General features: G+C 41.0%; 1 protein-coding gene across 6 annotated transcripts; it reads right to left on the bottom strand.

Moving 5' to 3' along the window:
• Positions 1–32: 32 nt before the first annotated feature.
• LOC130184086 (cyclic AMP-responsive element-binding protein 5-like) lies at positions 33–17,899 on the bottom strand. Of its 6 annotated transcripts, none has more exons than XM_056399864.1 (11): positions 17,775–17,899; positions 15,219–15,285; positions 14,544–14,637; positions 12,466–12,575; positions 11,785–12,041; positions 8,641–8,767; positions 7,105–7,176; positions 3,242–3,598; positions 2,038–2,310; positions 1,840–1,948; positions 33–980 (listed from the first exon to the last, which is right to left on the bottom strand). In XM_056399864.1, exons 2-11 carry the CDS (start codon positions 15,270–15,272, stop codon positions 844–846), a joined length of 1,590 nt encoding a protein of 529 aa, XP_056255839.1. In that variant the 5' UTR covers positions 15,273–15,285; positions 17,775–17,899; the 3' UTR covers positions 33–843. The 6 variants fall into 6 exon arrangements, 5 of the variants coding, with proteins under 5 accessions (XP_056255839.1, XP_056255841.1, XP_056255840.1 ...); XM_056399866.1 differs by having other exon boundaries at positions 17,779–17,818; XM_056399865.1 differs by lacking the exon at positions 17,775–17,899 and adding an exon at positions 17,321–17,609.
• Between the last annotated feature and the right edge of the window lie 3,246 nt (positions 17,900–21,145).

The raw sequence follows: 21,145 nt of genomic DNA, 5'->3' as shown, positions 1-21,145 counted from the left end.
AGATTCTATATCATAAAGATTTCACAAGAAAATACCAGAATAAGTGTTTTTATTTTAGCATTTGATTTACAGCGATTGTCAACATCTTTACAGTACAAAAAGTGTAATTTAAGTGTAAATTAAATTAATCTGACATGGATTTAGACATGAGGTGCAGTTTATAGTTATTTAGTGTTTTAGGGCAGTTGTGTGTAATAACAAAAAAAAGGAGGCCATAAAATGAAAACCTGTACAATAATGTTTTAAATGGCTTTTCAGAGACAGAGTTTGACAGGGTTTGACTTCAAATCTTAAAATAAACGTTTTTGTCTTTAATTGTGTGTAGAAAAATACCTAGTTTTCAAAGAGAAGGGATAAGGTGTGCCCCTGCAGCTGCTCAGTTAAAAATATAAACTAATATATAGGCTTTGTTTGTTTTGAATTAGTGCAAGATAAAAGAGCAAGAGAAGACTGAAACGATGAGTTATGATGGTCTGTGTGCATAGTCAGTGGGTAGCAGGCAACGCTCAGATTGCTGTGAACAGAAACAGACATTTTCTGAACAAACACAGAATCGAGTAGCCATGTAACGTCACAGTTTCTCACAAGGCTTTTGGAAAAGGACATTTTTGCACCTGTTATGGAAATGAAACTAGGCGTATCCTCTCCAACCAGAAAAGATGAGAATACCTCAGTGTTCACATGGATTTATAAAGTTGTCTATCCAGTTTAGTATTTCATCTACAACGTAAAGAGACATGGATCCACAGTTTGGTGAGACTTTAGTGTAGTTATGACAGAAAGATATTTCAGTCTGGTTGGATTCAGCCATTCAGTCCCAGCCCCTCCCCTACATGATGAGAGCTAGCGTCCAGGCTGGGGGTCGTGGCTTGTGTCGCCTGCAGCTGTTGAGGAGGTGGAGATGCTGTTGTGTTGGATGGCCTGCAGATGAGACCCAGGACCTACAGGGGTGGGACTTCCTCCTGGGCTCACCCCTGCAGCTGGACACAGAGACAGCTGTCAATCAAAGTCACTGATCCTGTGTGGATTGTCCATACTATGATTTGGGTTTGTGTGCATGTGGTTTTATATGAGCAACAAATGAATGAAAACCCGTTACAGTTGAGATTAAAGGAAAATATCTCTTTTATTTTAACAAATTAATACTGTACATACAGGTAAAAAGACGACAATAGAAATATATGAATATAACACATGCCAATATTGCATCCGTTTTTGTTCTCCAAAGCTCAACACTTAAAACATAATGGCTGCTTTCCATTTAAGCCACAAGGTGCAGTAATTTTTCAGTATCTTTTATTTTTGATTAGTTACAGGTTCAGTTATTGTTGAACATCAACTTCAGCCTGACTCGAGTGCAAGATGGGCATGGTCTGCATTTTGTTCCATGCTAGCTTCATGCAAGGCAAAACAGCCAGTGCAAGAACAGCACTGCACTCCAGGGTATTTTAAACACCATCAAGGTCTGGTTCATTAAATGAGAATGAAAATGAAAAATATATTCCTTTGAATGGTGAGTGCAGTGCTTCCCCCTGATTGGTTCTCCACAGGAATAAAAGTGCATGTACTAATAGACTGTGGGGATAAAAGCAGAGTTTTGACTCTTAAGTGCTGTTTAGTTGCATGTGGTAAGATAAAGTTTAAGGTTCCTGTGTGTAGAGGGTCGGTTTGTTATAACAAGACAACAGGTAACCATGGGGTATTCCCTTATGTGCACAAATAAGGTATAATGTATCTGAATTATACCCTCAGTGGTGGATGGAGATGATTGGTGTCAGGCGTCTGGAAAAGCTGGTGATATTTCTAGCGAGGGGTACAGGGTATGGGGGTTTTACTCACTGGGGTACCCCTGTGCCTCTCTCTGCCGGGCGGTGACAGGACAGTCCTTGTGGGTGAGCAGAATCTGCTTCAGCTGACCCACCTCCGACCTCAATGACGTCACCTCGTTCTGGGAACACATAGAGAAATGCTAAGTATCCTTGAAGTGTGGATTGTGTTTGTGTGTGAGTACTTGTCTGTGTACAAAGCGTGTCCCACCTGCAGCTGCAGGTTTGTGTGCGTCAGCTCCTCAGCTTTCTTCTCCAGCGACGACACCCACAGCTTTCTCTTCTGTCGGCAGCGGGTGGCTGCAGCCCGATTACGTTCCAGAAACTTCTGCCTGCGTTCGTCAGGGTCCTGCTCTGCCGTCCTCCTGCGGCGGTTGCTGCCTCCTCCTCCTGTCCCACCACCACTGCAGCTACCACCTGCCTGCACGGCATGCTGGGAATGGGAAGGTTGCGAGGGCTGCATTTGTTGTGCAACTGGTGATAACTGCAAATAACAACAACAAAAAAAACATTTTCAAATTAACCATTGTGCCTGAATGCAGAAATATGAGGTCAGGTGTTACTTGTACCATTACCAAGCAGCAACCTCCAGGCCTTACAAATGAAGCCAACACTGAAGTATGAAAAACTGCAGTAACTTGAATGGCCACTTGAGACCCATAAACTCCCATTTTAAAATGCCCAACTATACAGCAAAAAACATGTATACACCCTAGAGCAAAAAATGGTTTTGGTCTCTATAGTGAATTTCCCCCCTTATGACAACTGTACGGGTGGTGAATTCTTATAAAAAGTTTAAAGTTGAAAAGTTATGAAAGCATAGTTATGTATAAATGAGGCCGTGGCTGCTTTGAGTGGGTGACGCAACTGTTGGCAAGCCGTTCGGTGTCTAGCTGCTAGATTTTTCATGCAAATATCAGACAAATAATATGGCTTGTTGTGCAGTTAATTGATTAACAGGATGTGGAGAAGTCTCTGTTCCTGTTCTTTAAGGTGAGTGAAATTCTAGTATTATTTTATTCATATGTTAGCATTAAGTAGCAGGTATCCGTGTCTGCACTCGCTATGCCTAGCTTGTTAGCTTAGCTTGTTAACTAGCTAATTAGCAAGCAAATGAATTGGCCTTGAGTTAGCCTTCAGCCAAGACACCCAGCTGTGTTAAATATGCCACAGTTGTTAAATCGGCATGCATTGTAGTCTTGGCTCTACATATGCCCCACCTCTTTGCCCATCTTTGGATAAGCTGAACGTTAGGCAGTATCTGTCACTGCCAAGATGGCCATGGCGGAGCAGCCCATTTTGAGCTTGAAAACCACTTGTCAGAGACCTATGGGTGACGTCACGGAGGCTACGTCCATCTTTACGTGCAGTCTATGACCATCATTAAAATAATCAGTAAATGTGAAGCACCGTACCTGTGCTGGAACAGGCAGTGGAGGTGCAGGAGGTGAGGCCTGGTGCAGGTGTGAAGGCGGTGATTGGTGAGCCTGAGTGTGCGGTACATTCCCTGACTGGTGAAGCTGGTGGCTGTGCGAGCTTCCCAGGTGCTGTGGAGGAGGGGCATGACATCGCTGTTGGAAGGGGAGGGGTGGAGCCGGAAGCTGTGGATGATGAGGATGGTGATGAGGATGATGGTGGTGTTGTAGTGGAGGTGCCTGGTGGCGCTGTGAAATCATCTCCATCATATGACCCATGGATGAAACAGGGTTGTTAATGGCGACCATTCCTGGGTGATGCTGTTGGAAATGATGGCCCAGTGTCTGTTTGGATCTCTGAGTGGAGATAGTAAGATAAAAAAAATGAAAGGGACTTAATTTGTGCTCACTTTTCTTCCATATCTATACATTATATAGAGAAAGTATATATTTGACGCACTGTGCAAAGCTTTTGAAGTTAAAGAAAACATCAAATAGCGACAGCAGTTATGTAGAGTGTCCAGCTGATGTAGTGCATATTATAACGCTGAGCACCTTAAATGAGCTTTGAATTTCAACACGTGCAGCCATCTGGACAATCACTAAAACCAAGGTACAACATGCAAACATTCAGTTCTCCACTCTGATATATATGAGAAACTCGGGTAGGAGGAGCCCACCCTTGGAAATGGGTAGAAAGAATATAGAAAGACAAGTGATTGCATCTGATTTTGCAGCTTTGAGAAGGTTTTGCACTCCAGGTCCCTCCAGCACTTTAAGTTGCTTGAAGTCTTCTCTAATCCACATTCTTTACATATGCTTGCACTTAACTTACTTAATATTGTTAGTTGTTTCTCTTCAGTGTAAATCTACTATATTTCTGTTTATATATAACATGCCTTTCCCAAATTTCCCAGTGCATGCTGGGATAATTAGAGCCTAGCCTCCGGTAATACTGAATAGAAGCTGGCTGTTGCAAATGATTCCTAGAGTATTATTTATGGCAAGAAAAATTTGTATGGTAAACATAACATTAAGCATTTTATGTCTTAATGAATTTAAGACGACTTTGGTATTTTATAAAAGTATTGTTTGTATAATCAAGCATCTTAATACGTATAATTTGCTCTAGAAAATTATGGAAATTGAGAAAATGAAACAGTTTCCAGAAGTGTATTGGTGTGAACTCCATTTTATATTTCTTTAACCCCAGTTCAGCAAATTAAAAAATAGCAACACAAAACACATATTAAAAAACTGCCTTAGTACTCTCATTATGTTCCACAAAGCATTATCATATGTGATATGATGATATGTTTTAAACAAAACACTGTATATGAGGAGCTTGTGATTCCACGGAAACATTTTACATCTCCATGTCATTGTGGGTAGAGTGTCTTTGACCCCCAGGAACCAGCTAAATTCGTAACAGCAGATAAGCTCCCAACTTGAGTCACTTCAGGTCAAACAAGCCCAAGTAGCCAAACCTTAAATGTAGATCCCCACAGCATCCTCGCAAAATGTCTAGAAATGAATAAACTGGACACTAACTAATTGCTCTCAGTCAAAATCTCCGCCATTTCTCCTAATCGCCCACAACACAACCGTGAAGACAACTGTGGATGAGATGGATAATTTGTTCTTGTAAATGCAGCCGTCTGCAGCTTGATACCTTCACACTTTATCATTCCCATGTATCATCTGACTAAACACACTGTAAGAGCTAAATTAAACCTCATCTCACCTTTCTCCTACACTCAGCAGAGGAGAGGGAGAGAGGGAGAGGTCATGTTTGGAGCATGACATCACCCCCCCTCTCTGGCAATATTGCTATCTGCTCCCAGTTACACAATATTTCTTTAAGAGAAGAAGCTGCTGAGTTTTTTTTTCCTCTCTCGCGCAACCATTCAGCGACGAAAAAAGGGAGCACATTTAGCGGCTGCCAAGGATGAGGTCACTGAGCTGTCTATGCCAGCTTTACCAGCCAGCCAGCCAGCCAGCCAGCCAGGAAGCCAGTCAAACACACACACACACACACACACACACACGCTCAGCCACACACACTGAACAGGACGGGACACAAGTATTTCTTCTCTGTTTACTACATAGAAACACCCTGACACTGGGGCTGGTGATTACATCATGGATCGCCTTGGCCTGGATGACACACCACACTGATATTTCTGTCAGGAGGGATCAGTGAATGAAGACATGAAACTGTACGTGATACACTGATCCACTTGTCAAATGTTTACTTTTCGACTTGAGCTGAGTGTGGAGTTACTATACAGCAGAGGTTAATATATCTCCTGTGGTTTTACAGAAGCAGAGTCTTGTTTCACACCTTGAAATGCAAAACACAACACCCGATGAGACTAAATTACTATAAAATAGAATAAAGTTAGTCTGGAGAAGTGTGTGTGTGTGTGTGTGTGTGTGAGAGAGAGTGTGTGAGTGTGTGTGCGTGCGTGCGTGCCTGCGTGCGTGCGTGCGTGCGTGCGTGCATGCGTGTGATTGAGAGAGAACAAGAGATGAAGAGAGGTTCAGATTTGAACCCGTGACCTGAGTGGCTCTGAAACCTGAAACCACTTTTCATCTGCCACTCTATATACAAGCTCTTCACATGGAGTCATAACCTGTGAGAGTGTGTTTATGTATATATGTGTGTGTGTGTGTGTGTGTGTCTGTGTGTGTGTGTGTGTGAGAGAGAGAGTGATTGTGTGGACACAGGGTGATTTCACAGTTTTCCCGTTGAAGTTGCTTTTGATAGCACATATATATTTAACAATTCATAGTACATGCACCTAGAAAGAGGAAATGTAAAATTTACACGGGAAGAGATTGAGGGCATGTTGACACAAGGTAAATAAAACAACCAAGAAAGTCAGGGAGAGCATGTAGATTGTGACTTCCTGTGCTGTGTATGTGTGTGTGTGTGTGTGTGTGTGTGTGTGTGTGTTAAAAGTGTAGAATTACCCTTTGTTTCCTGCCTATCCTAATTAGAAAAGAATAAGCCAAAGACAGAATGTGCGTGTGTTTAATTTTATACAAGTACTAAATTGGTTTTGCCACTTATAGGACCTTTATTGAAAAATCATATTAAATTATGAGCCATCCAGTGAAAGGAGGTGAAATCATAAAAAGTTACAGGAAAAGTTAGACATTTCAGTGAAAACATTTATTCACTTGCTGGCAGAGAGTTAGATGAGAAGGTCAATACTACTTTCAAATATTAAGATACAGCCAGCAGCCAGTTAGCTTAGCTTAACATAAAGACTCGAAACAGGGGAACAGTGAGATAGTTAGACAGTTAGACAGATACGAACAGCTAGCCTATTAATATCTTATCTTTTATTGGTTTAATCTGTACAAAAACCAAAATGTATAAACAACAGTTCACCATTTTATGAAGGGTTATGTGTCGGACTATGTCAGGGCCTCCTCTAAAATGGCAAATTGTAATTTTTACATTTTTAAATTTCATTTTCTACACATTTTTACTTTTGTATGGATTAAACCAATAAAATATAACTGTACTAACTAATAAAGTTTGTGTGCTTTAGAGATGCATGTAGGCTGGTATTGTTAGCACTGGGCAGAGCTAAACTAGCTGTTTCCCTGTTTCCCTTTTGTCATCAACTTGCTGCAAAGCAAACGTGCATTTCCCAAAATATTGAACTGTTCGTTTAATAATGCAAAGCTACAAAATCATCTTTATGACAAAAACAAAGGCGTTAGTATCACTTTACAAAAAGCCAGTAGTAATTTATGGTATGCTCATACAGACTCTATAATGTGTTATTACCAGAGGGGAAAGGAATAATCCACAGAGACAGGAAGAAAATATCTGAGCTGGTCAGTACCTGAGGCGAGGAACAGGAGGGGTTGTGTACAGGACCTGGTATACCCATTAGACAAGACATCTGCTTCTCTAGCTGAAGAGGAAAAAAATTGTCATAAAAATAACCTTTCAACCGTGACAAGAAAAAGCATCAGCACCTACATAACCTCAAGTAAAAAGAGCTCCCCACAAGGTCACATCCATCTGGAGTTTGACACTTTTGATTAATTTATCCAGTAGAGTGAAGTTCATTTTTCTGTCAGCCATGAATATTTCTAACTCGGGGGATCTTGACCACTTTGGCCACTATACCTGCATCTATAAATCATTATGCATATCTACCCTATAACAACACAACTCAACCCATTAAATACCTCAACAAACCCCAATGATATATTTAAACTTTTACCACATTACTACATAGAATCAAAGAAGAACTGCATAGTTGGAACAAACTCATACTCTCTCTAATTGGCTATATATCCACTGTTAAAATGAAGATTGTCCCAAAAATAAATTATCTGTTTGCCATGACCGCTGTTCATCCTCCCCTGGGCTGGTTCTCCTCTCTAAATTCAGCAGTCAATACACTTTACTGGAAAGGCAAAAGGAGGGCTTGATGCTCCAAATTTTTTACCACTACTTCCTCTCCCACCAGCTTCAGTATATCCGACACTGGACAAACAACTCCAATTCTGCATGACTTGATACTGACCAGACCATCTGTAAAGATCTCCCCATTCAGCATATTGCATTCATAGATAAATCAGTTAAAACCCGCAGCTGCTTCAAAGTTAACACTATAAATACCACTCTCACTGCCTGGTGAAAAGCGAATGACATATACCTCAAACTATCTCCCTCTACTCTCACTCCTATCTGGCATAACCTGAAGTTTAAAATCAATAAGGAACCTGTCAACAACGGAGAGGAATAACCAGCCTGGAGCACCTTTCCAGTGGCAATTATTTTGTGACCTTTGATCTTCTCAAACAAACATACAACTTACCCCAACTCTGTCACTACCAGTACATACAGTTGAAATAAACCATAAAAAAGAAAAATTGATGTCCATAACTTCCATAACTCATAAACTCAGAGACTCATTTCGCACCAAAAATCCAACTAACTTAATGTCCTACACAGAGTACACACCATTACTCACAAAATGTCCCATACGGGCCTCACAGACAGCAACACCTGCACACACTCTCCCACTGTAATAGACAACCACTTCCATTCGTTATGGCTCTGCATTGGACAGTTTTGGTCTTTGGTCAGAACAATCTGACTCCATCCTTAACACCTGGTCTACTTCCTACCCTCACTCAGATCTCTTCAACCCTCATATGACAACTCAAAATACCAAAATAACCCACAATATTCTGGCTCTTTTTTCTTTCTTTCTTTTATTTATTGTTATTAATGTTCTAATGTCTGTGTGCTTGTATTTTTGTTTTGTTAAATCCTTTGTTTTGAGAAGAAAATGAAGAAAAAAATCATTATGCATACGTGTCTAAATGCGACTGCATGTGAGTAACCGGCCTCTCATACTTACAGTCATGTGCTGAGCAGATGCCCCTTGCATGGCGGGGTCTGGCAGGGTGCCAGGTAAAGAGGCTGGCAGCGGTTGTCTGTGTCTGTTCCGCATGTGGAGGAGGGAGGACAGTGGCCCGGGAACTGGGCTGTGGTCAGCCAGAGAGAGAGAGAGAGAGAGAGAAAGAGAGAGGGACAGGTCATGCCAGGGAGCTATCCACAGCTAAAGTTTCACTAATCCAGGTTCAGAGAGAGGTGCAAATTGAAACATTTATAGCTGGGTTTTAATGACAGATGAGACTGAGATAAATGGATATGAAAAAAAAAAAGTCGGTGTGGGTTTTGTTTAATATCCACTAGAACAAACTGGCTTAAATTAAAAGGTTGGTTTACCGACATTATTTAAAAAAATGTAACCTCAAACTTACCTTTACCTTACCAATCTAGTTTTTTTTTGTTTTTTTTTACTGTGAACAGTTTTCAAAGGAACTACTTTTTAGCACAAAAATTGTTCCCAAGAATTCTATTGTTCTGTGAATTATCTTCTAATTGGAGGTCAATTATTGGGCTACTTTTATAACGATTGGACGTATTTGAGGTACTGAATGGGCTGTTTAATGTCAGTCAAATCTAAAAATACTGGGTGGAAGAAGTAAGTGTAAATATCTCAAAAATGTGGGCTCAAAATTGAAACTACCGGGCTGCAAACCTCCATAAGAGAGTGAGAAAATATGCGGTTTTGTTATCTGGTGAACCAATACTTCTAGGCAGTCTGGTGAAAACATGAGAACAAAATGTAAATGTTATTGTATGTGAGTAAAAAGGCGTAAACAGAAGTTTGAAGTGAAGCAATGACAAGGGAAACTATGATGAGGTGAAAATAGTGAAAGAAAACAGAGAGAAGGAAAAAAGAGTGACAGCTTGAGAGGGAGGAGAGAAGCTAAGGGATCACAGCGGGGGATGCAGAGACCCAGGGTGCCATGTGCTGACCTAACTGCTCTGGCTCGCAGCCAATCGGACAGCGTGGGCCTCCGTGGCCGCGCTGAGGTCATCGGTAATGATGTCATCACTGAATCTGGGCTATGCGGCCCGTTTAACATACAACACAGTACAGACAAACCAAAACAACATTTCCTAACGTAACCACAACAGTTTCACCGGGCCTACAGCCAGACACTCAGAGACCAGGTTGCTATGGAAACCGGTGGTAAACACAAGGGGAAACAGTCAGACAGCCGATCCATGGTTCATTTAGTAACACTTAGCTGGTTTCACTGACTAACATGTCTGTCTGGATACAGCTGGCACTGATTTACTGTAGCATGATCGACTGTCAGATCTCTCACTGTCCTGTCACGTCCTGGCTGGTCCTGGACAGATGTTTGGGCCTTATTATGTCACTGACTTACTTATGGTACCTTGACTCATCTAATCAACTGCAGAGATGTGACAGAGGCTGGGTTTATCTGCAGTATGTGTTTAAAGCAGAAATCAGTAATAGGTTTGTTGGAGGGAGATACAAAGTCTTTTATTTTTGTAACACTGAGATTTGGGAAAAGTTCAAAATTCCTTCTTAGCCTTTAAGGCATTAAGAACAGTCTCATAAATGTTAGGCATCCTGGTGGGATTTAAAGTGCTGACCATGTAACCGCAGTCACCCAGTTTGAATCCGACTGGAGACCTTTGTTGCATGATTGCCCATCTCCTCCTCCCATCATTTCCTGTCAGTCACCACTTTATATTTTCCAATGAAGAAATAAAATGCCCCAAAAAGCATTTGAAAAAAAAAACATAAACGCTGTCAAAAAAGAAAATGTGAAAAAGTGTAATTTAATTTATTCATCGATGACTAGGCATTTGACTCAGCACTACAAAAACTACAAAACCTTAACTGAACAAAATTTACATTTAAATGTTTCTGCAAGAAAAAGTGCATTTGACATATTTAAAATTACAATTAGCAAAAGAATTTGAAATGGCAGTGATTATAGACATGCTGCAAGATGCTTCAGTCTAAGTGTAAGCACTGACTTTGATGTTTTGATTTAAGGGAACACCACATTTTGAGAAAATATAATGAGGGAAAAACAGTTCATTCTGGGGTTTTCATTCATTTATATATGATTATAATTGGAAAACATGTTGTCATTGCAGTCTTACACAGAATTTCAGATATCTATGAATTATGGAATTTGCAAATTTGTCAGATTCAAAATTTTGAAATGTGTTAATGTTCCAAATGTGATCTATATTAAAGCAATGGTGTTCATTTTTACACTGCATGATTAAAGAGCAGCTTGTATTATCAATTACAATTTTCCAGCCTATTTTCATTGCCTGAAGGTATATGGAATTTTATTACATTCTATTAATTGAATAAATTTAAATTTGACATGGGCAGTGTCTAACAAAACACTTTTTCTGATTAAAGAGTAGGCCATGATTAAATTTGCTGTGAAAATTTACACTAAACCCACAGTATATGTCTGTATAATCTAATATTCAGATGACTGAGTGTCTACTGCAGTTCACAAATCCACAAAATTGAACTGTCAGGAAGAGTGGAAGCAGCTGCTGGGAGCTGGTCAGATGAAAGACAGGAACTCCTCTAATCTGTCTCTTGAACTGGGTGATAACCAAGGAGCCTGGAAGCTGCCCAGACACTGAGAGAGAGAGACTTTGAGTCTTAAAAGACATAACAGAGGCAGCAGTCGGGTGGTAGAGTGGGTAGTGTCAGTGGGTTTGAGTGGGTGTTACGCAGTGGCTCTCCATCTCTTTTGCTATTACTTTGTTCTCTCAGTAAATTGATGTTTGATTTTTTTCCCCCCTTTTTCTCTCAGTTCATTAGTGCAGTGATAAATTATGCAGGGGGGAAATGCCAGTCTGTGCCAGACAGAATGAGTTATAATACGTCCAAAACAGGATGGGCGAGACAGGGTGAAGGGAGGGAAGAAAGAGTGAGAAAAGGCAACATTAAAAGGAAATATGTGTGTATGGGATGCGATGCTGCATGTATGGATAGATGAAGTAAGATCTATGTGTGTGTGTGTGTGTGTGTGTGTGTGTGTGTGTGTGTGTGTGTGTGTGTGTGTGTGTGTGTGTGTCTGTGTGTTTGGGTGATTGCATGCATGAAGGTATGTATGTATGCACCCTTACTCATACTCACCCTGAGTGTGTGAGCGTGGAAGGAGCCTGGTTGATGACTGATCCAGACTGGGAGGAGGGCAGAGTTTGCTGGGCAGCCAGGCTGCAGCTTGGGCCCACCATCGGGCCATGGGACTGGGGATGCTGCAGGGGATGGGTCTGGGGATGGTGCAGCGGTGGCTGGGGATGTGGGTGCTGAGGCTGGGGTGGGTGCTGGAGCTGAAGCTGGGGTTTGAGCTGGTGCTGGTTCATACAGGGTGGCCCATTATGGGTAAGCGTCTGTGGGGAGAAGCGGGAGCGACAAACAGCTGGGACCATTTTTTGAACGCTGAGGGAAGTCTCCATTTTCAATCTGTGTGCGTTTTTGTGATCTGAGGTGATTTTGAATTGTGCATGCATGCATAAATTTTTTTAAGGTGTGTGTGTCTGCATGTGCTTGTGTGTTTGATGTCTAGCTGTTTCATTTGCAGAGGAGAATGTGATCGCGCGGTGTGTCTTTCCTTGCAGCAGGTCAGATATCTGCAGTCACCTAATTGGGTCTGACTGCTTTTATCTCCCTCATGCTCAAGTGTCACTCAAAACACAAACCTTACAGTCTTGACAAACACCTAGCAGTAATAAGGGACAAGTCTGTGTATGTCTAACCACAGCCAGAGGTGAGAAATTCTGCTTAATTTTGCTTCATATTTTCTTGTAAATTTACCTGTTTGCTCTTTTCCTCTTCTTGTGCTTGAAGAAACTCTTCCTCTATCTCCTTGAACAGACCAACCTCTTCACAGTTCTGTAAAAATCGGGTTGGCGTCGGTGTCTGGTCTGGAAGCATTAGATACAAATGCACACACACAAAAAGGTTTAAAGAGACAGGTTACAAAAAATGAGCAGACATTAATTTATCGCTGCCCTATTGCCACAATAGCCTCTCTTATTTTAGCTTATTTGCTTCCTAAATCAACTATCGCTGAGATTTGCGATGCCAAGTGGAGAAACAAATCAGCTCTCAGCCGCACTCTCTCTCTCTCGCTCACTTGCTGTCTCTGTCTGTGATAACATCAGTCTGTCTCTCTGCGCCGTCTAAACAGGGGTCAAAGGTCAGCTGGGTTCTTTGTTTTGACATAAGATTTCCTGCAGGAGGTGTGACAGGCTGCAGGACAGAAACACAGAGAGAAAAGACGCAGAGAGAGTCTGCAGAGGTTAGATGTCATGCTGATGTTTATGTCCCGACAGACAGCTGTTTCTATGGTTACAGACAGTGTTCCGACCATGAGACTAGTGAAAGGATCATGGTGGTACAATACAGAAATACTTGGATAGTAAAGCTACTTGTCATGCATCTATTGTGCATCCTTCATTAGCTTGTAGATGCTTTTATATTTACAACCTTAATGCTGTGACATACCTCTACATTAGTATATTGAAGCAAAAACATGTCTCAAATCACTGGCTACAAGATTATTCATTTTGCCTTTAAATAACTGCAAATTTGTTTTATTTAATCTCTCAGTGGAGAAACAACCACAGCATTATCAATAATGCATTGTTACATTCAGTACTGACTATGGTTTTTGAGTTTTTGAAAGCAATTTTTTCCCAAATTTGTATTTTTTCAATCACAAAAAGCATTTCGATTCAAGACACAAAATCACTCCCCTAAATCCCATGATAATTAAATTCTCATTGGGTTAGCAGCCCTTTAAAACAAGATGACACCTCTCTGTTCACTTGTTGGAAAAAAATAAGCCTTGAAAGAAAAGGGAGGAGATGAAAAACTTGTAAATCTCTTAAAGAAGAAGAGAGGTTATATATATATATATATATACAGTATAGATATAATTTTAAAGTTTCTGTGCAACTGTAATATAGAGATTAAATCATTAGTGGATTAATCAGTTAGTTGATCAACAAAGGTACATTTTTTCAGTAATTTTTCAAGCAAAAATGCAAAACATTTTCTGGGTCCTGTCTCCTAAATGTGAGTATTTGCTGCTTTTCCTTGTTGTACTATGATATGATAGTAAATTGAACATATTTGGATTTTGGACTATTGTTTGGACAAAAAAAGGGTATCTGAGTGGAAACTTTAATCCCCTTTTTTTCTATTTTCTGACATTTTTCAGACATTTTTTTTTTACCTTATCTTTCCTTGAATAATCTAATTCATTCATTCAAACGCTGTTGCACACAACAACAAATTAGGATTTGGTGCTAGTTGGTAAAGTCTCCCTGCTCAGAAATACATGGTTACATCCGTGCTATCCTCCCAGTAGATTGTCTCCTGCTTCCCTTATTTTTGCCTGTAAAATATTTAAGAAGACCCCCTCCCCATTTTTTTTTAAATCAAGGTGGGTCTTCAATGATGCCATTATCAGTATGTTCGGTCTAATCTGATGGCGGCGTATTCTATACATGTTGCAACACGAGCAGCTCTGTTTCACAGCACAGACTATGTGAGGGAAGTAAGCGTGTATCAAGCTTATCTGATTTCATACTGTATAACGTGGCATCATAATTTTTTCATCAAGCACTGATCCTGAACAGAGGTCACAACACACACATGCAGCCAGACAACAGCTGAACAGAGTAACATATAGCATGTCTGGTGAAAAAAAAAAAGGGCAAAGCTTATTTGTTGTTACGGGAAGATCAGGGGGAAAGCTGCTAATTAAAAGCAAAATACCCCCAGAGGATCGGAGAAACCACACACACACAAAACCCATGAAGTGAAAGCCAGTGTGATGTTGAACACCGGTGGATGTGGGAGGAATGGTTCTGTGCTAGTCTCACCTGTAAAAGCTGTGTCCGTTTTGATGGCGGGGAACTTGAGGGTCATCTCATGCTTGTGTCTGTGGATGATCAGGTGCTCCTCTAACTGGAAGCGCTGCAGCACACCGACAGAGTGAGAAAGATATGAAGAGATGCGTGCAGCTGTACGACATGACACATGGGAGGGGATGCTCAGTTAAATCAGCTGATGCCTCTTGGCTAACTCATCAGTCATGATCATATATAAATATGATTTTTTTATCCCTTGTATTTTTTTCTAATTCTTATTTTTACTATTATTATAATAATTTAATTCTTTATCCTTCAGTAGACTTTTTGGCAAAGCCTCAATGGTATGCCAACGTACATTTTAATGCACATATTTAATGATCATGTGACAAATAAAAGATTTATTCTTAGATCATAAAAAATCCTATAATTATCAGCCTGGGAGTATTTGCCCACTCTTTTTTCCCAGCATACAGAGAACAAGACCAATTGAACTCACATAATTACATACTGTTCACTTATAGTTTCCATAATTAATAACCATGTGATAATATAATATCTACAACATTAAAGCATTTTATTTAACTTACATTTACTTTTTTTTATTCTGTCAAGATCAATATAATAATATACATTATTTTTCTTTAGGATTTGTAGCCTTTAATAGGTCTACTGTATCCAACTGACCTGAGAGCAGCCTGGGGCGCCACACACATAAGGCCTGTCCTGTTTGTCATTCATGTCATCCACAAGCCTAGAAAACAGGAGAAGAAAGAACAACATATTAACCTGCAGCATCATCATACTGTCTCAGGGTACAGTAACTGTATGATGACTTCATTTAGCAGGTGGCCTGCAGTTCTCCATTTTATATTTCTGTTTACACAGAGACACTTTCCTCAGATAAATCACACAACAAGCTTGTACAATACAGTTATCCTCCTATTATCACATCTTGCAGTGGAAGCAATGTGTAATGAGGTAAATGCCACAGATGATGGATGTTTCACCCTGAGACACAAAATTATCTCAGGGAAAATGATCCCTTTGGTGCCAGCTGTATACTGAAGGTAGTCATTTTTATTAGGACAAGCACTATAATACATACAATTTGTTTGTGTTTTGCTAACTATTCATTACTCATTACTAATAACATGTAAGCACCAAAGGGCATCAAAGTCTTACAGCATCACAGCATTTAAAGTGCTAAGTGTAGTGCAATTGTTTCAGCCTACAATTAGGCTTTCATCGGGGGACATCAGTTAATAATACGAGTGTGATGAAAGGCTGCATACTCGCATACATATAAATCAAGTCACCATAGGATAAAAATATCAGCACAAACGCAGAATACAGCACATAAATGAACCCGTTTGCAGCGCACTAACCCAGGCTTGACCCAGCCAGCTATTCAGTGAGGATATTAAGCCAGTGATGGGGGGTAATTATGACTTATTTGAAGTGCTACTGCTGCTGGCCCTTCATTTTCCACTGAGTGCAAAGGAAGAAGCCTCCAACTCCCTGACCTCAGGCATTCCTCTGAGCTGCATGTCATCAACTAAGATTCACACACTTGTAGTAAGACGGAGAGGTCATTGGGTCATCCACAACCTTTCATCCTCTTCGCTCCAGCAAGGAGGAAGAACAAGAAGAAGTGTCTTTTTGGGTGGAGATACTGGTTTGGAGAAATGTATTGGATACATATTCACAGGTACACATGCGCGCTGAAACTTTGAGTTTGCGTGAGCAAAGAGAGACCTGAGAAGACAGCAAAGTGGGTCCTGATGTTATGGGAAAGAGTGAGAGCTAAAGAGAGGAGAGAGGGGGCAAGAGTACATGCTTCCATAAGAAATGGAAAGTGTGTGTGTGGGGGGGGGGGGGGGGGGGGGGGGGGGGCGGTTAAGGGGGGGAGTGACATTAGGGTGATGGAGAGGGGAATGGAAAGGGCAAGTGGCAGTGAGATAGAGACAGAGAGAGAGAGAGAGAGAGAGAGAGAGAGAGAAGGAGGAGGACACAATGAATGGAAGAGAGAAGGAATGAGGGTGGGAGGCGGCAGAGGGAGGACTGCACTGGGCCTACTCCTGACAGGTTTGAACCTGCCTCAGCCCCCATTTTCCAACCCCAGGCAAGGTGACTTCATCTGTGTGTGTGTGTGTGTGTGTGTATGTGTGTGTGTATGTGTGAGCATGTATGTTTGTGTGTTATAAGACAGAATGAGCAATCAAGTGCTCACGACACTACAATAATATTTAAATAACTTACAAACTCAGTTGAAAAAGATTTTTGTTTTACAGTTTTTACATAACTACAATTTATCGTGTGTCCTTTTTCTGCAATTATATTACGTAATCTCATATTTCACAGAAAAATTAAAACTTGATAATTTGAATGAGTCATCGCTGTCTTCAACAGTTTTGACCTCTCCTTCCTCCTTTCAGCAGCAATTGTACAAGATGAGCAGACTCAGCACATTTCCAGCAAAACCTTCTGTCAGAGTGGTTACATCAATCACAATGACGTCATCCTTAATACATAAATCCAACAACAGACCAGACAACATGTTGCCAATTTAAGACGGATTAATGTCTGTTGAAAAAAAAACAGTCTTTGGGGCAACGAAATTATAAGGCTTTTTCCCGCCTCTTCCTCTGTCATTGCCTATAGACTCATGATCATCACAGCAATGATGATGAATGACATAACACACACAACTTTTAAAATCTCCCTGTGCTTGTGTGAATCACACAATGTTCAGTTTTAAAATAAATCAGACAACTTCAGTTACTTACTACTTCTCTAAAGTTCCCATGTTTGGTGGATGAATGTCAACAACATCGAACCGGCTTGGAGCTCATTCAGCTCAAATTAAGCGGCGGTTCTGACCAGCAAGTCCTCCGACAGGCGGGCGGTCAGTGCCTGTATGTGTCTCCAGAACATGACCCGGTGTGTTTCCTTGCCCATAGCTCCAACCATAAAGCAACCTGTTCAACTCATAAACAAGCCCGGCACAGCTGTATGGAGGGTGCTGTCACACCCCCCAAATAGACACTCGCGCTCAACCCGACGTCCGCCTGGTGATGAGACTTCACCGGGACAGCTAGCCAAAAACTTGCCCCGTTAACTTTCCGGCACCGTTCAAAAAATGTTAGGTGTAAAAACAATTCCAGCAGACTATGGTTTAGAGTTAGGAGCGCGGTGGCTGCTCAGTTTAAAGTTTTGTGAATGAAAATAGATGAGGCTTACCTACAAGTAGAGCGGGACAAGCGGCGCTCCAGAGAGGAACCACGTTGGACTGGAGCGAGATTACAATACGTTCTATTTACAGAAGCATTACATCACCCTCCCGGTGACGTCACGTGGGATTCCTGAACTTCTAAATCATTGCGGTCCCGTACGGAGAGAGGGATTGAGGGGGGCGGGGTTACGACACCGGCCGGTAGGGGGACGGGACGGGACAGGACAGGACAGCAGCATGGTGGTGGAACTGGACCGACACAAAAACCAAGTCAGACACACCAGCGGCAACGTGACGGGACACGGGGCAGACCGGGTGGGCGGATGAGACCCAGTTTTTTTTTCCTACCCACTTTCAGTGTCTGTGCGAACGGGACGTCCCAGCGACTGTATCGAGTTAATGCGTTGAAATGAGTAATAGCCCCCAGAGTTCTGTTAAAAGTTTTCTGAAGTCTATGATCTCGTTGCGTTTAAGTTCAGATACAATTCTTATTACGAAACACAAACAGGCTTTGAGGAAAAATTAGGTCGAACTTTGTCTCGAAATGATGCCCATAAAAGAAACTGAGAAATTATGAAACTATGATTAAAGAACTAATGGCAGTGCTAATACGAGGCGACTAAGTAATGTTACCATAACGACAACAACAATTAACCATTTTTAATAAATTAAAAATACTTATTATTAATGTTAATAATAATCATCATCATCATCATCACCATAATAAATTGTGCAGTGACCCTCTGTTTTAATCTCTAATGAAGCAATATAATTGTACTGCCTCTCTACCCCACTATTTACTCTATCAAACACTCTCATTGAGATCAAGATCTCTTTTTCAAGAAGGACCTGAGAACAAAAACGTCTATAATCAGTCAACCATGCAACCAGCATAGCCTATAAGGAATAACAAATCTTAAGTCAGACAAACAACAATCAAGCCACAAACAGACTTAATATATACAATTTATATACATACAGGCCTAGCTATTGTATTGCAGTGATCATAAAATTCATTAGGGATTATAGAGCTTTAAAATCTCCAAGGGATGTGACAAGATTCCTATTGATAAAGTGTAACACTCTGTGATAGACTGGCTTTATTGTTACCATCAGTAGATCCACAGTTACACACTGGTTGCCATTGTGTGTTTAATATGATGTCATAAGTCATGATCAGGGCAAAGAGTTGCACGTTTGTGTAGAGGACACAGATCTAACACAGGGACTCTCTCACAGTTTAGTTGTCATTCATTGTGTTTTGTATTAAAAGAAGACTTTTTATTCTAGGATGTATAGTTTGGTGGTTTTCATTAGAGATTTCAAATATTTTTGTCCCCTTTAATGGTTTTCGGTCAAACTGCACTGATTTAATTTACTGTTTCTAAAAACATATAAATGACCACTGTTTGGAGATTTGTTATGTTATGCCATGAAATCCCACTGGCAATACAAAACACCAGGATTTCAGTCATTCACATCTCCAGTGAGCTAAGCCATGGAGTAATATCTCTGCCATGTTTGGTCAGGGTTTCCGGCACTCCAGCCGGGCTGAAGCTGAACAGAGGGATATGGTTTTGTTGTGGTTGAAGTGCAACATGGGACCGAACCCTTCTGACTCATCATCCACCAATCGTCTAAAGTATGCAAATTCTGGTAGCCGCGGCAACAAGAAGAAACAGGAAGTTGTGGTGATGTCACTCTGTGTTTTGAGCTCTTCCCCGTGTGGATGTGAATCACTGTGTTTTGTTTTCAGTGCAGATAGGGGATGTTTTACAGCGTGTGTGTGTGTGTCTGTGAAGAGTGCACAGTCACACTAAAAAGTGTATGACGGCAGCCAGGAAGTCTCCTGCTGGTGCCCTGGAGCAGACAATGCCACTGAGATTACAACTACCTCCATAACTCAGTGGCAATACCAGCCATTACCATCTGGCATCTTCACCTCAGCATGGCTTTTAACAGTCAGACTGGGAGCTTTTAGAGAGCTGCCTGCTCAGAGCTTGATGTCACCTTGGCTGTAGAAATATGGTGTTTCAGGTCAAAGGCCAAACAAACTTAGTGACCTCAATGTCCATGCAGCATTATGCTCACTGTGGCTACATCATTTATCTGGCTCAGCTGTTGACATGATACATTGTGGTTTCTGACTACTTCTATCCTTGAATTGAAGTGTAATGTGCGACTTAAAAGTAAATGGAAACAGACACTTTAAACAGCATCCAAGTATACAAGTTACAGTCATCCGATTATGTAATAGTTAGAGTTAAATTTACATCCAACTCTGCCCTCGCATGCAGATCCACTCACGAGCAACTCCACTGGTGTGCACCAAGCACACCATACAACATGTGTAAATTGGAGTTGAATGTTGGCCATCGCACCGGTTGGACTGTTTGTTTTCAGCGAAAAGAGCCTGATAATCAGAAAATCCATGCTAGTTTGAAATGTATCCCAAACTGCTGCATTGTGCGCCACCCACAGACCTCAGATCAGATGATGTCATGCACCATAAACTCTCTCTGTGTCTCTCCCTTTCTCTCTTGCATTTCACAACACATGCTAGCACTTCTCATTTACGTAATGGTTTTGGGAACTGCGTCACTGTCACAGGTCTGATACACCATGTGTGTGTAATGAGTGTGTTTATGTTGAGTGTGTGTCTACATGTTTGTGTGTAAGAGAGAACATCTGTGTTAGGCTGATGAAGTCACTGAATTTCTATACTGTATGTGTATGAGAGGCTGTGGAAGCTGGTGATGTCATGCTGTTTCTTTGAGTCTGTGTGATACTGATTGGTAGCAGTGAATCTGTATGTGTTTAGTATTTTGTGTGTATGTTGCTGTGTTTTATATGGTTGGGTAAACAGAAGGCAGTCAGAAAAAGAGCGAGTGTGCTCCCAGGTCTTAAAGTTGTTTGCTGAAGTCCCTGGCCAGTGGTTTATGACAGGCCATTTTAACGCTCGATTAACAGGTCCAACACAGGCCAGCCGGCCCTGGTTAGCCAACCCCAGTGATTTAAGGACATTCTCCTCTCTCTGGGAGCCACACACACATACACACATACACACATACACACACACCACAAAGTTCTCTCCCCATCACTGAACCATTATAGGGTAACATTAATCAGTAAACTTTATGGATAAAATAGATTCTTTTGTCAATGGGTTATGCAACACTTATCATTTATATATTGATACACACACAGATACATTTACAGTTGCAATATAACACCCCCTCATTTTTATTCCATTGTGAAATTAACTAACTTAGGCCAATGATAGAAAATAAACAATAATTTGAAATGTCACAAACAACAAATGTTTTTCATATTTCCATAATTTCATATAGGTCTCTTTCAAAGCGGGTGCATGACATAT

This window comes from Seriola aureovittata, chromosome 16 (assembly GCF_021018895.1).
Source record: "Seriola aureovittata isolate HTS-2021-v1 ecotype China chromosome 16, ASM2101889v1, whole genome shotgun sequence".
Classification (NCBI taxonomy): Eukaryota; Metazoa; Chordata; class Actinopteri; order Carangiformes; family Carangidae; genus Seriola; species Seriola aureovittata.
The sequence above is the reverse complement of the archived record's forward strand: the minus strand, read 5'-3'. Positions and strand labels throughout refer to the sequence as shown.

What these genes read in the sequence shown, in the direction of transcription:
- LOC130184086 (XM_056399864.1), bottom strand. Translation starts at nt 15,272, where the DNA reads ATGAATGACAAACAGGACAGGCCTTATGTGTGTGGCGCCCCAGGCTGC. An exon ending in AACGGACACAGCTTTTACAG is followed by an intron (nt 12,576 to 14,543) that starts GTGAGACTAGCA and finishes TAATGCTTCCAG; the next exon opens with ACCAGACACCGACGCCAACC. An exon ending in TCCACGCTCACACACTCAGG is followed by an intron (nt 8,768 to 11,784) that starts GTGAGTATGAGT and finishes GGCTGACCACAG; the next exon opens with CCCAGTTCCCGGGCCACTGT.